Source organism: Myotis davidii, unplaced genomic scaffold (genome assembly GCF_000327345.1).
Source record: "Myotis davidii unplaced genomic scaffold, ASM32734v1 scaffold488, whole genome shotgun sequence".
NCBI classification, from domain to species: domain Eukaryota; kingdom Metazoa; phylum Chordata; class Mammalia; order Chiroptera; family Vespertilionidae; genus Myotis; species Myotis davidii.
The window spans coordinates 455,673-470,683 of record NW_006300365.1 but is presented as its reverse complement, the minus strand read 5'-3'; the positions used below and the strand labels follow the sequence as shown (position 1 = coordinate 470,683).

Genomic DNA, 15,011 nt, shown 5'->3' with positions numbered 1-15,011 from the left:
CCCTCTAGTGACCTCCTGGTTCATAGGTCAACACTCAACCAAAGAGCCACACGGGCCGGGCATTACCAGGTGTTTAGTAAGTGGTGGCAGCAGAGGAGTCATCGGTTTTCTTGTTGTTACTACTATTATAAGCAGGACTTCTAAGATTCCAATTTGTTATTTTTTAAAATATATTTTATTGATATTTTTACAGAGAGGAAGAGAGAGGGATAGAGAGTTAGAAACATTGATGAAAGAGAACCATCTGTCAGCTGCCTCCTGTACACCCCCTACTGGGGATGTGCCCGCAACCAAGGTACATGCCCTTGACCGGAATCGAACCTGGGAACCTTGAGTCCGAAGGCCAACGCTCTTTCAACTGAGCCAAACCTGTTAGGGCTGAGCCCATCTATTTTATATTAGAATTCTGTATACAAAATTTCATTTTAAAGAAGAGTACCTACCACATTTAACCCCCAAAATGGATAATACCTTTTTAAGTTTACATTTGCTCAATTAGGTTCTCTCCAATTCCCCTTCCAATTCAGAAATTCATGGTTTCCCACCCTTACTACTTGAAGCATAGTGAAGGGCAGACAGGACTGTGAATCAGAAGACCTTTGTTCTAGCTCAGGTGATGGTGCTAATGATTTGAGCAAATAATTGCATCTTAGTTATTTGGACTAAGTGTGATTTACAGAAACTTCCTCTTTTATACTCTGTGGTTCCAGGCATCCACAGCCCAAATTATTTTATGATAGAGTTATAAATATTGAATTAGAATATATTGCTTAAACAAGGATAATTGGTAAGTTAAGGTTCAGTGTTGATGCATGATTCCTATGGACACAATTGTTATCCATTATCTTCACAGAAAATAAAGACAGATTCATCCTTACTTTCAATTTTCAGTTACTTAAATAGAACATTAATATAATTGAATTAAAATAGATCATTTAAAAATATTTTAAGTTCCATTTTTAGAGTCCATTACATTTTGTTGTTGTGGTTGTTTTTTAATGGGACAGAGATACTTTATTTCATTATTTGGACTGACAAATAAAATCAAAGATTCAAGTTTTTCAGTGGGAACCAGGAGGAAATGTTACTAGTATCCAAAGTATGATCAAAATTAAACACAACCTAGAGCCAGTTCAGAAAGCTCAGTAATCTTCAAAGCTGTTTTCACACATTAATTAATGACATTCCAAGGATGAAAGAAATGTAATTCTCATACTCTGATTATGATGTTACTGATAACCACAAGAAGAATCTGAATGGATTAAGATGTGTCATTTTAATAAGGGCAGGTCAACAAATATATCATCTCATATTAAGTTTCTACCATATCATCAGCACTATAAAGGCACAAAGTATCCCACTTTAATTTTTTTTTATGATTTCAGAGAGGAAGGGAGAGAGAGATAGAAACTGTGAGACATTTCTATCAATGATGAGAGACAGTCATTGATCGGCTGCCTGCTACACACCCCCAACTGGGGACTGAGCCTGCAACCCAAGCATGTGCCCTGAGCAATCGGGAATCGAACAGTGACTTTGTAGTTCATAGGTCTTCACTCAACCATTGAACCACGCTCGCCCAGACAAGACTTTATTTTTTAAAACACTTTTAGGTTCACAGCAAAACTGAGAGGAAGGTACAGAGATCTTCAGTATACCCCTTGCCCTTACACATGCATGGGCTTTCTCATTATCAACATCCCTCACTAAAGTGGTACATTTGTTACCATTGATGAACGTACATTGACACAATAGTGATTGCTCAGAGTCCACACATTACTTTAGGGTTCATTCTTGGTGCTGTTCATTCTATGGGTTTGGAAAAAGTATAATGACATAACGGTATCCTACAAAATAGTTTCACTGCCGTAAGAATCCTCGGTGCTCTGCCTTTCATCCCTTTGTTCCTCCCTAACCCTTGGCAACCACTGATCTTTTTACTGTCCCCATAGTTGTGCCTTTATTGCTTGACATTTTGGAAAAGCAGATTTGTCTTTCAAATGATTGTTTGCTTAGGTTTTATATTAAAATTAGTTCGTATTTTCTATAAATTGACTACACAAGCTAACCAGGCAGGCAAAAAGGGTGGCCTGGAAATTCATAGAGCAGGTGGTTTATATATGAAACACTAAAAGAGATATGTACTCATTAGTATTTCATTGTTCTAAATATCCTAAAGTTCAAGGACTCTTATGGAGGATACCTGGTACACATTTTATATGCTGGCTTGTTTTTGTGACTACTATATAAAATATGTGAGAAGGAACTGACTCAGAGAAACTTGATTAAATTACACACAAAATAGCTATTCAAGGACAGGTGACAGCATAAAGCAGTTTTTCTACAGTTTTTTGTGTTTTTTTATGAAGAGAATTACCATCTCCACTGTCCACTTCCACCAACCAAATAATCTCTCCTTGTCTCCCCATGAGGTGATGGCTGTGGGAAAATGCTGAAGAAATGGTAATTGAAGATGAGGCTATTCAGTAAGTTAAGTAACTATGACCATGCAAATGGGGCAGAGGAGAGCCGTATTGTCAGCAAAGAGAGCCCCGCACAAAAGTTCCATAGAGGGGTCAGCATTTAGGCCTCAGTGGCAGAAGCAAAAAAAGATATGTCCAAGGGGAGAAAGGGAAAGGGTGTCCAGCCCAAACTTCCTGAGTTTCAGAATTCTTTTCCAGGCTGCCCTGGGACTGAGGAGTAGGAAGTCTTTCGGTCCTTCATTTGCCTGGCCCAGGGTTTCTCAGCCTGGCACTATTGGCATCAGGACTGGATAGTTCTTTGTTGTGAGGCTGTCCTGTGCATTGCAGGATGTTTAGCAGCAGCATCCTTGGCCTCTAACCACTGGATGTAGTAACAACTTCCCCAACCCTACCCCTTCAGTTTGTAAAAATCAAAATCGTCTCCAGTCCCACTGGTAGTTGCCAATAGCACCCCACAGATGTCACCACCTCAAACGCTTCAGCATTTCCTAGTGCCCCTTGGAGTACAAAGTCACTCCCAATTAAGAACCACTGATCTAACACCCTCCTTAGGGTACTGGTTTGTACACACACCTACACTTGACCTTACTTGTAGAATAGAGAACTTGACCTCTAAATGTGTTTTGCACCTCCCACTGAAGTATGTTCCAGGGGCCAACTGACTGACTTACAGTAAACTTTTCTAACACAGCTCATTTATTAATGAGGAATGTGTATCTGCCTGTGTTCTTACTCCAGACACAGTGTGCACTAATGAAAGACCGAAGATGATAAGCAGGAAAGATGTGGTTGTGTCCTGCCAAACATCTTTTATACCTAAAGTTGTACGTCTCCATTTGCATTGGTGATTTTTTTTTAAAAAAATAGCACTTCATTCATGCTTGCATATTGTATGATTTATTGCATTCTGTATCTTTTCACTAAAAGGAACAATAAACTAGTAAATATTGGCACAAAGAGAGGGCACATTTTGAACTTCAGTTATTTAGTATTTTAAAACCAGTTTTTACCTGTTAGTGTGGCTCAGGAGAGCAAAACTTTGAGTTCAATAAAATGGTTCTAAATCTCAAAAGCTTAGGGTGAAGATGACATTAGTCACTTCCATTTTATGAAATTTATGACAAGTTTTTAAAGAACCCTGTCTGAGAGTCAGAAACAAAGTGACTGCGGTCTGGACTTTTCCTCTAATGAGCTCTGTGACTTGGGGAAATCACTCACCTCTCTGGGTTTAGAGATTCCTCATCTCTCAAATCTAGGGGACAGACTGACTAGATGGCATCCCAGATCTGTGTCAACTCAAACATAGTGTTAAAATTTACAGTATGTTCATGAACTAGGAAATTTAAATTCCTTTGAGTTTTAAATCTGTTACAGAGTAGTGAAACCTAAAGGAAGAAGAAAAACTAGAACAAGGTTTAAATTTCATTCAAAGACAACTCCAGATAAACGGATGTATTAAATTGAGCTGTGTCATATAAATGGAAAGAGGTACTCATTCAATACTAAAACTTACTAGCTCAAGACTACAGGAGGTGGTTTTTGTGGGTAACCAGGCTTGCTATCAACTACTCTGCTAGAGGAATATTTGAAAGTTTAAAAAGCAAGATTGTGCCTTTGACAATAACTGAAAATCAAGCTGTCAGTATCATTTTTGCTCCCATTTTGTATAGAAAGATAGTGAAAACATCAAATAGTGTGAAGGAAATCTTATGGTCCGTCATCTCTATAAAATCATTTAATTGGCTCTGGCTAGTTTAATCTGTGAGTCTTTTAAACACAGTAGAGACAGCTTTTGAAAGAGCAGTGTCATCTTTCTTACATAATCTAGCTCAGCAAATGTAGTATCCTGCCTTTAACAGTGTATTTTATTGATAAAATGTAGATTTGTATGTTCTTTGACCAATTCTGCAGCTGGGTGTAGAGAAACATTCCATTCTAATTCCTGAAATAATTACTTAATCTCTTACATTAGCAAATATATTTTTGTTCGCAGTTAATATGCAAAGCTTCAAATGTTATATTTCATAAAATTAAATAGCTCCTTTTCAAATTTAGCTACATTTGATCATTATCATTCAGAACAGTGACCAGAATAATAAAAACTAATTCTCTTCTTACCTGAACACTTTTAATTTTTCTTCCTGCATTTTAATTGCTTTACTAAATTATAGACATAATATGGATGCTTTTAACCATTTTGAGATTGATTGTTAATGAAAGGGGCATAGAGAGAGGAGAGCTAATCTGGAGCTTGTCTCTAAAATATAGTTATTGAGTTATGCCAAATATAGGGTGTCCCCCCAAAATATATACACATACTTTGAATAATTATAAAGGCAGTATTTATTAAAATACATTTCATTTTCATAATTGAGCTATCAGTTATTAAAGTGTGTATGCATTTATGGGGGGACACCAGGTATTTTGTCAGATTTCTCTATTTTCTTATTTAAGTGATAAATTCCCTTTCAGGATGATCATTAATTTTTGGCTGTTGGTTTATCTCTTTTACATGCAAACTGAGACTTAGATTTAGCAGCAATCTTTGAATAAAAGCTGAGGTTTGCCTTTGAAGTGTTAGGGCAAAGTCCTAAAGTTTACCTAGGCTTTATTGTCCTTAATATAAAATGGAAATAGTGGCTCTTTCTTAAGAATGCAGTGGAGGAAGCCTAATGAGTTCATGCCAAATACTAGGATTTAATCAAATTTTCTTAGCATCTTTCTGCTCCCATCAAGTAAGATTATAGTAGCTGAATGGGTAAAATGTCAAGAGTAGAACTCAGTCTTTCCTATAACTTCCTCTCTTATTAATAGGGTCAAAGGAAACAGTCATTTGGGAGATTTAGAGATACAGTGAGGAGGAGAAAGAAATCGTGCATGATTTTCCGAAATCATGCAAATTATTGTGCTCTGATAATGCAGTTGGAATGGAAACTCTACTTTTGAAACAGATGTCGCTTTTTTTCCATAAACAAAAAGGAGCGCCAGTGTTTTCTTGTCTCTAAAAGGAAACATACTTCATAGCTCCATTAATTTAAAAACACTAAAACAACAGGGTGGCAGCACTCAGTAAGAAACCAGTGTGGCTTTCAGCTACATTTCTGTTGCTTCTAAGTGCTTTTCAAATATTATGATTAACTATATTCTTTCTGCTTACCCTAATTTCCCGTGCTATTCCTTAAGCTGGCTGATCTACCCCCTCAGCAAGAAAGAAAATGAGAAGAAAATAGTTTATGTCTTACTGTGGTGATTGCTATGTCTTGCATGAAGCTTTCTTTATATGTAAATTGTATTTCTCTCATTCCAATCCATTATTTTTTCCTGTCTCTGGATGTAAAGTTTTTTAGCGATGGTGATTTTGTCAGATGAGAACAGACAGTTGGTGAACGTTCTGTGGCTTTTCAACCCTTTTTCCATATCTTACTAAAGTCCTTCTCCATGCTAAACACCTAGAAATATTTAGATGCCCAAATATTCAAGAAAATATCTATTACAATGCTTGGTTTTCTTTGTTTTCACCATATTGTGTCATTTGATGAGGTAATCATAATATTTTGTAGAAATGCTTTCCTTTCTAGAATTAAATTTGATTCTAATGTTATTACTATACATTATATTCTTCTGTTACCTAGGACCAAAGGAGGCTTTTTTCTTCTCCTTGCCTCCCTCTGTTATAAAAGTTGACAGATGTGAATCATAGGCAGCTAAAGAGGGTATGTCAAAATGGGGCCATAAAATGCATTTAATTTAGGAGACTTGGAGCTATTTTGAACATGTTACATCACTATTCTTTGCAAATAGGAGGAAGAAGGAACCTATGACCAAACTCTTGAGTTCCGTAGAGGAGGTGATGGCCAGCCTAGGAGGTCCACTCGGCCAACCCAGCAGTTTTACCAACCACCCCAGGCTCGGAACTAATATGAAAAGGTAAGGTTCACATTGTAAGGTGGTTTCCATATTTAAAAAGGTGTTATTCATGTGGAATAAGTAAGTTTAATTATTAATATTTCATAACAATGTAGTATTAGAAAAAAACTCATGTTTTAAAACTTTCAATTATAAAGTATGTATGATTAAACCATAGTTAGAAATTACTTTTCCACCAGCCCTTTGTTCACCAATGCTATCCTTAATCCCCGTTTTCTCCGTACCTACTCTCTCCTAATGGAGGGGTACAATCAGCGAAGTGACTATAAGTTTGAAAGCAAGAAGGTGAAAGAAAACAAAGTAGTAGCTGGAATAATTGAGTAGATTTTTTTAATTAATTCAGTTCTTTTTAAGAAAGAAGATATGTTTCACTCATGATCCATTTAGACCACTTGCCATTCTTGCTACAGTTTGCTGTGTGGAAGGCCATCATATATACTAAAAGAGAAACATGTAAATTGACTGTCCCTCCACTATGCTCACCAGCCAATCAGGATAGTATGCAAATTAACCCAACAAAGATGGCAGGTTAATTTGCATACACAGGCGCCAAGGGGCCTGAGTCCCGGGAACATCCTCAGGACCCAGGCTGCTCCTAGCCTGTAGACCCGCACATAGGCCCTGAGCAGCCGGGGTCCCAGAACGCCCCCAGCCACTCTGGGCCTACAGGCGCAGGAGCCAAGTGAATGCTCCCGCCCTGTGGCCGCTTGCGCATGCGCCGGCGCCAAGCGGCGGCCCAGGTCCATACCCGCCATCCCAGCGGCTATCACAGGGTGAACAGGCCAGGCCTCCCCGCGATCCCAGGCAAAGAAGCTGCTCCGCTGACCAGCCTGCGCTATGGACCTGTTCGGGTGGGTGGCGCGGAGTCCGGGGCCTCTAGCCTGTAGCCACGGGAAGTCTCCCTTTCCCCAGAGTTAGGAGCACCAGCCCAGGTCCACCCAGTGGCCTGGTCCTGATTGTGGGGGTGAGTTCCTGCAGGCTGGGGTTTGATCCCTAGGCATTAGCAGTAGGAGACCAGTGCCTTTGTTATTGCTGTGTGTCCGGGTTTTAATTGGACAAATGCTCAGCGGTCCTGGGCACCAGCTTAGCAAAATCTTTTAGGAGGAGAATTCTGTCTGGGTTTCCTCAAATTCCCTCAGCCCCTACTCACCGCTCTGTAAAGGCACAGAACAAGTGAGGCCCCTTAAATATAAATCAGAGGTCTCCAGCATGGTGGGCCTCTCTCATCACATGGAGGCCCTAAGGGTACTACACTTTGATATTTGAGTCATTCTTTATTGTTCAATGTGATTTATTTCTGCACGCCTCAGTTTTGTAATAGTTAAATTACTAGAATAATACATCTTGCTATAAAACATTACTAGAAGAGCAAATGATCAGGTGACATTGTTATTTTCTATAAATGAACATAATCTCTGGTATGCTAAAGTGATAGGTTTTATAGAAATATTCAGATAGGGAGACCTACAGGCTTGATTACAGGTGAGGCTTACTATCACAACCCAAATTTATTGCTTAAAAAAAAAAGCAGGAGCCAACTAGAAGCTGAACCAAATATAAACCCTTGAAGGGCAAATGGAACTTGGATAAGCTTTGCTATTACAAGAGCAAGAAGAAAAAATTCAGATGCAAGAATGAGAAGCACATTGCATCCACTCTAAGTTGCTGTTAAAGAAAAAGAATGATATACTATGAAAATACTTAATACAGATTGTAAAGAGATTTGTTCAAAGAGGATTTCCTAGAGTAGGTGGTATTTCAGTTAATTTTTTAAATGTGAAGAGGTTAGCTAGATTTTTAAAAAAAGGTATAGGGGTCCCGAATTGCAGAGGGTGCAGGCAGGGCTGAGGGACCCCCCACCCCATGCACGAATTTCATGCACTGGGTCTCTAGTCCTATATAATAAAAGCATAGTGTGCAAGTTGTCCCCTCGACCGAGAGTTCATCTGGGAGTTCGACCAGGGGGTGGAGCCGGCCAGGGGAAGGGGGGGAGGCCCCGGCCAGCAGCCGCTAGGGACCCTACCAGTGCGTGGATTTCATGCGCTGGGCCTCTAGTATTTCAATAAAGGTTGAGTTCAAGAAACATCATTTTAAAGGACATGGAGAAAAGAGGCATACAGATGAAAGGGAGCCAGTAGTCTCTGCCCAGATCATCTGACTAGCAGTTTTCAACCTGGTTATGCTTTAGAACCTGAGATCTTCTAAAAACAATACCCTGCGCCCCACCCCAGACCATTTATATTAGAAGTTGGGGTGATGGGGCCCAGGCATGCAAACCACTGATCTAAATACTCCACAGCAGGAGTTCCCAACAGTGGGTGGTCTTGCTCCCCCAGGGGACATACCACTGTCAGAAGGCCTGTCTGGTTATCACAACTGGGGGAGAGGAGGGGATGCCACTGGCATCTAGTGGGTAGAGGCCAGGGATGCTGCTTTAGTAAATGCACAGGGCAGCACCCCCAGGGCAGTGACCTTTCCCAAAATGTCAACAGTGCTGAGATTGAGAAATTCTTTAAAATAAAAACACTGCTTCGAAGTCAAGAGAGAGAGAGAGCGAGAGAGAGAAGGAGAGGAAATGTTTCATAGTATATCTTAAGGAATTGGGTGAAGACAACATGAATGCTTATTGAGATGTAATTTTGGGGCCCTAGGCCATCAAGCCAGAAACTTTCATCTTAGAGTTTTAGAAAGAGAGTTGCTATCTGAATATCTTCCATAGGAAGGAAGAGGAATGTGACAAGAAAATCAGGAAATTATAGGATTAATCTAAGGCATCTCATTGTGATGACCAAAAACCTTATTAATGTGTTTTTGCCATGTTTGGTAATATTTCTATTTTTTACTTATGCCAGGGCCTTTGAATATTTCTTTAATAATCAGAGTTTTCTCATTACAGTTTTTGTTATATTTTACCCTAAAGAGAATTTTGGACTTAACTGTATCTTTTTTTCTCATGTATTTTCTTCTCAATAACAAGACCATTGAGAATTTTAAAGAAATTGTTCTCAATTCATCATTTTAGCTATTTATTCTGCTACAGCTGTTATCCACATTGTATCTTTCCCCTGCTAAGTGACTCCATTTTTCATACCAACTGTGGCTGTTTAGGATTGGAAGTGCAGCTAGCCTGAACTGAGATGTGCTATCCATGAAAAATGCATACCAAATTGTAAAGACTGAGTTTTAAAAAGTAAAATATCTCAATGATTTTTATTGATCATATTGAAATGATATCTTAGAGAGATTGCGTTAAGTAAAATATGTTATTAAAATTAATTTTACTTACTTTTACTTTTTTTATGTGGCTATTAGAAAATTAAAAATGGCTCATGTCTCACTTTCTATTTCTGTTGGACAACACTGGCCCAGAGTCTTGCATCTTCTTCAGCTTCCCCAAAGCTCCTCCATTGGTTAAAAATTAGTTGTGCCATCTCTAAGGGAAGATACCTTTATTTCCTAGCTCTTTGCTCCTTATGTAGTCATCTGCCTGAGGAGGAAGCATGGCTTCTGATTTACCAGAGCAAGCCAGCTAGCAACTTTTTCCTTTATCATTGACTTTTCTTTGTGCTTAATACAAGGCCATTAAGTAAATAGATATAAACCGCTTAAATAAAATGGTAGTAAAAAACTTAAAATAAGTTTAGGGTACTTACAGTTACATCTCTTTTCAGGTGAATGAAAACTGAGACTTCCCTCTTAGCTTTCTGAGGTCTTTTAAATTGTTTAAGACAAGATTTTAGTATAAGGCCAAAGGTCCTTATACTACCACTAGCATCCCCACATACACATATTCTTCCCCAAGGGTAGGGAGGGATAATATTCTACTTGAGCTTGGTATTAAGGACATTAGTGACTAACAGAAACAGGAGATACATGGGAGCCAGGGGTAGGTGGGAGAAAGGGGTCTCATGGAGCCATTGGGGACATAGACCCACCTCTGAGAAAAAATGGTGGCAGGTCAGGTCAAATCCTTCAGGGGAGATGAGGCCCCAAATGTCAAACTTCTAGTTCCTAAACTTCTCATAGTTGTTACAGACAAGTTAGAAATATGAGCAAATATGGATAGAGAAATTATGTAAAGGTCTGTAATCAATGAAACTGACCCCAAACTATGTGCATTTGATGAGTTTCTGACGTGATTGGGGTTATAGGAACTAGACTTCAGTAGTAGGGGTAGAGTTTAGAAATCAATTTTAAGCTTCATTTTCTTGGCAGGATAGAGTCCTCTGAAGAGATGCTAAAGGCCGGGGAAAGCTTAAGGAGGAGAAGAAGCATAGTGCACAGGAAGCAGCTTTCAGTGGCTACATAGCGTATAAACCAATACAGTTGGTGTTAAATATCTGCACTAATAAAGACAAACATGCAAATTGACCATACCTTTGCTACACCTTAAGCCATGCCCACCAGCCTATCAGAGCGACTATATGCAAATTAACCCAACCACGATGGTGGCTGGCAGCCACAGAGCTGGAGCAAGCAGGAGGCTTGGTTGCCCCACTGATGGAGGAAGCCAAGCTTCCCGCTTACCGCAGCAGGCTCTGAGCTCCACTCAAAGCAACAAAGTTTCAATTATAGAAGGTAAATAAATCCCAGAATAAAAAAAGAAAAAAAGGAGAGGCTGGGAGTTTCCGTCACCAGGGGGCTTGGCCAGCCTGAAAACGACCCTCAACCCCTCACCCAGACTGGCCAGGCACCCCAGTGGGACCCCCCCCCTGATCCAGAACACCCTTCAGGGCAAACCAGCGAGCCCCCGCCCATACACCAGGACTCTATCCTATATAATAAAAGGGTAATATGAAAACTGACCCTAACAGCAGAATCACTGGGAATGACTGGTCACTATGACACACACTGACCACCAGGGGGCAGACGCTTAATGCAGGAGCTGCCCCCTGGTGGTCAGTGCACTCCCACAGGGGGAGCTCTGCTCAGCCACAAGCCAGGCTGACGGCTGCCAGCACAGCGGTGGTGGTGGGAGCCTCTCCCGCCTCCTCAGCAGCCCCAAGGATGTCCAACTGCAGCTTAGGCCTGCTCCCCGCTGGCAAGTGGACATCCCCCGAGGGCTGCCGGGCTGCCAGAGGGATGTCTGATTGCCATCTTAGGCCCAATCCCCCAGGGAGCGGGCCGAAGCCAGCAGGTGGACATCCTCCGAGGGGTCCCAGACTGCAAGAGGGCATAGGCCGGGCACTTAGCCTCCAATATATATATATATTGGTGGTGGCTGAAGATTATGGCTTTAGACATCTTAAGAGTTTGAAGTGTACAACACTATCATGAACTTCCAAATAAGAGTGATATGATTGAAATTACACTTAAGAAATATTGCTGTTGTATGTAGGATGGATTACAGCACCTGGAGGGAAAGCATGTAAGCAGCTAAATGCAGTAGTCTAGTGGAGGAGAAGGTTAGGGTTTCTGTCTTGCTGTGAAGGGGGAAATGGCTGGCCTGTGTGGGAAGGTTTGAAAGATACCTCAGCATGAGGCCCCCGATGCAATGGAGGTTCAAGCTCAGCATGTGAAGCAGTTTTATAATTGTTGACTCATTTTGAACTTCATTTCTTATTTGTTTGATGAAAGAATCATCTTTGCATTTTCACATATTAACCACAAACTTTGAAACCTATAGCTAAGCATAGACTGCTACATAAATAGCATGACTTTGTTTATTTTCTAAGGTTTTAACACCATTTTTAGCTGGTAAAAGATCTATTTTTAAAAGTGGAAAATTGTCTTGACAATATGATCCAGCAGAATTTTCAAATCAAGGCCAGGAAAGTGATAAGGATAGCTATTACAGAACCCTGTGGTGCCAGTAGGGAGGGCATCATGTGAGGGTAATAGTACAGAGCTCTTCATTTTCTAAGCAGGAGACTGTTTACTCAGGAGACTTATGAGCTGTTAGTATGCAGCCATGGGAATTCTGCCCAAACATGCTTTTATGCATGAAGCTCATATAGGCCCAGAACAATCACGGCTCATCTCTTCACTTCTCTCAGCTTTCTGTTGTCACCACCCAAAATGTTTGAACTAGAGTGGTACCTGATAAAGGTGGGGAGCAGGCAGGGGAGGTGACAGACACAAATAAATACCCTGTGTGGACTAAACTAGTTTGGAGATATTCAGAGGATAGGGTGGAGGTAGAACTGGTTCATTGGCATGCTGCTTCTTTTTAAATCATTTCCTGTTAAAAACTATTCAGTTAATGGAAATTCCTGAAATCAATTTGCTAGCAGTACAGGGGCTAATGGTGACAGAGATGTATTTTAAGAGTTTAAAAGAAAAAAATATTTAAAAAGATTTTGCTTTGGGGCTTGCATATTACTTTATATAAATTATGTTTATAAATAAGTAATAACTTGCAATCTATTGATATTTCTACAGGCACTTCACATTTACAGGTAAGTTTCAGCAGAACTGTATCCTGAGTATGGAAAAGTCAATTTGTGGGTCCAATTTCACTTTCTTCCTCCCTTTTTTTAAATAGAGTCTTTGTGAAGAAAGGAGCAATTGGCAGGAACATCCTGGTCAAAACCTCTTGATAGACCTTCTAATTTCCCTTCAGAATAAGATGCAGCCATGGTGGATATTATTATTTCAAGAATGAAAAAGCAGATTTGAGGGGGGGGAATGCAAGTGAAAGAATTTTTTCTTCTGCCATCAATAAAATCAGTGCGCTATTACATACCTTGTTTTACAGTATGTTTTATTTGCTGAATATTGTCTTTCTACTTCACCTAGTGTTAACACCACACTAATTGCCTTCTATCAATAGAATAGCGATGATAGCATACCGGAGCCTCCCCTAATAATTACAGAATAAACTGACTTACACAGCTGGCCACATTTCTTGCAAAAACAACCTGAAGCCAAATAGCATTTCTTAGTATGGTAAGTACTTAGCTACTAAGTGCAGCAGCAAAAAGTATTTAAAATTCAAATATGTTGTTTTTAGCACTCTATTAGCTTTTTCAAATGCAATTCAATTTTAAAAAGGCATTTCCTTGTAATATGTGCAGTGGGTTTTTCAGGATTCATTTAAGTTGCAAATAACAGGCAACTCTATTCAAACTGCTTTCTTGATTCATTTAAACACTAAAGAGAATTTACTGGCTCACACATATCACTACCAGAAGCTCAGTAGGTTTCAGTTGGTTTAATTCAGTGACTCAGACTTGTCGTGAAAGACCCTGATTCTTTTTTTTTATTTATTTTTATTTTAATTGTTTTATTGCTTAAAGTATTACAAAGAGTATTACATATGTCTCCTTTTTTCCCCACCCTTGACAATCCCCTGGCCTCCCCTACCCCCCAGTGTCTTATGTCCATTGGTTATGCTTATATGCTTGCATACAAGTCCTTCGGTTGATCGAAGGAAAAATACCACATGATCTCACTCATTTGTGGATAATAAAGACCATTATAAACTTATGAACAAAAATAGATACAGAGGCAGAGCAGCTCAAACAGGAGGGGAGGGTAAGAGACCCTAATTCTTTACATCTCTCGTGTTTACTTGCTCTGTCATCAGCTTCATTCTGCAGGAAGCTTCCCCATGTGGTCACCGATGGTTATGCTTCCCAGAGCTATTAAGTGCTGGGACCATTTCTACAGTAGAAGTGCACTCAGAAGAGAACAGAAGCTCCTCTCCTTAGGCCACATTTACCTGTATTGTGCTACGTTTGTGCTTAAGAACCAGTGACTTCACAAGGGTCTGTGGATTCATTTAGGCCTGATCCAGCCTGACAGGTGGGGCTGGTCTGCTTTTTTTTTATTTTTTAGGTCAGAAAACATCTAACTTTATTTTTCCTCCAAATCAAACAACCATGGTAGTACCTTCCTTTTAAATATTCATCTCACTCCTAAATCCTGAAGTAAATGGAGCCTTGCTATGTGTTTGTCACAACAAAAGAAAATGCCTTCAGTGCTTCATGGCCAAGTTCTAATTACTTAGCTGCTCCAGGACGCCCCCGCAGGTGTTTTCTTCTTGAATTGTCTCCACTTCAGCCCCTTCTCCCAAACAGGAAGAAGACATCATTTTAAGATTCATGGTTTTTAAGAGGTTTACCTTCTCTTTCTCCTCCGCTCCTCCTTTTCCTTCTCCTTCTTCTACTTGTTCTGTTAAAGAAATAACAGGCCCAAAAGGTAATAACTTGTCCCTAACAACAGCAAACCAGGAATGAATTGCAGTTTCAGTCTTTCTCAGGACTATCACCTTTAAAAAGGCAATGTGAAATTTTCTGATTAGCACTAGTTGGGTAATCTGCATGATCTTCAAGATAAAGCCCTGATGATGGTGAAAGGAATTTTTAGGAGTAAAATAGGCAGGTTTAGGAAATTTTAAGAATTAAGGGGTCCATTTGAAAAACATAGGTATACAGAGCTGCAAAGGGTACATTTCCATAAGATAAGGGAGCTGGGAGCTACAAAAGGTACGCATTTACAGAATAAAGGGAAGGAAGCCCCTCACTCAAAGAGGGGGGAAGAAAGCCCAGGGAGAATAGAGCAATAAGGGGGAAGAAGGAGGGAACCTCATGTACTTCACCTGAGGTTTGAGCTCAGGAGTTGCTATAGTGACCAATGTAACGGGGATAGTGGCCAATC

General features: G+C 39.9%; 1 protein-coding gene and 1 long non-coding RNA gene across 2 annotated transcripts in view; both read left to right on the top strand.

Annotated features, from left to right (window-relative positions):
• The window catches only part of TDRD3 (tudor domain containing 3), a 134,160-nt gene extending 121,068 nt beyond the window's left edge, over window positions 1-13,092 (top strand). Inside the window, exons 12-13 of the mRNA XM_006776758.2 lie at window positions 6,285-6,410; window positions 12,895-13,092. Of these exons, the coding sequence (XP_006776821.2) occupies window positions 6,285-6,401 (117 nt within the window). The 3' untranslated portion in view covers window positions 6,402-6,410; window positions 12,895-13,092. The remainder of the gene's footprint in view (window positions 1-6,284; window positions 6,411-12,894) is intronic.
• Window positions 13,093-14,769: 1,677 nt separating this feature from the next.
• The window catches only part of LOC107185142, a 2,519-nt gene continuing 2,277 nt past the window's right edge, over window positions 14,770-15,011 (top strand). The window contains exon 1 of the long non-coding RNA XR_001516061.1: window positions 14,770-14,780. This is a non-coding gene — a long non-coding RNA (uncharacterized LOC107185142). The remainder of the gene's footprint in view (window positions 14,781-15,011) is intronic.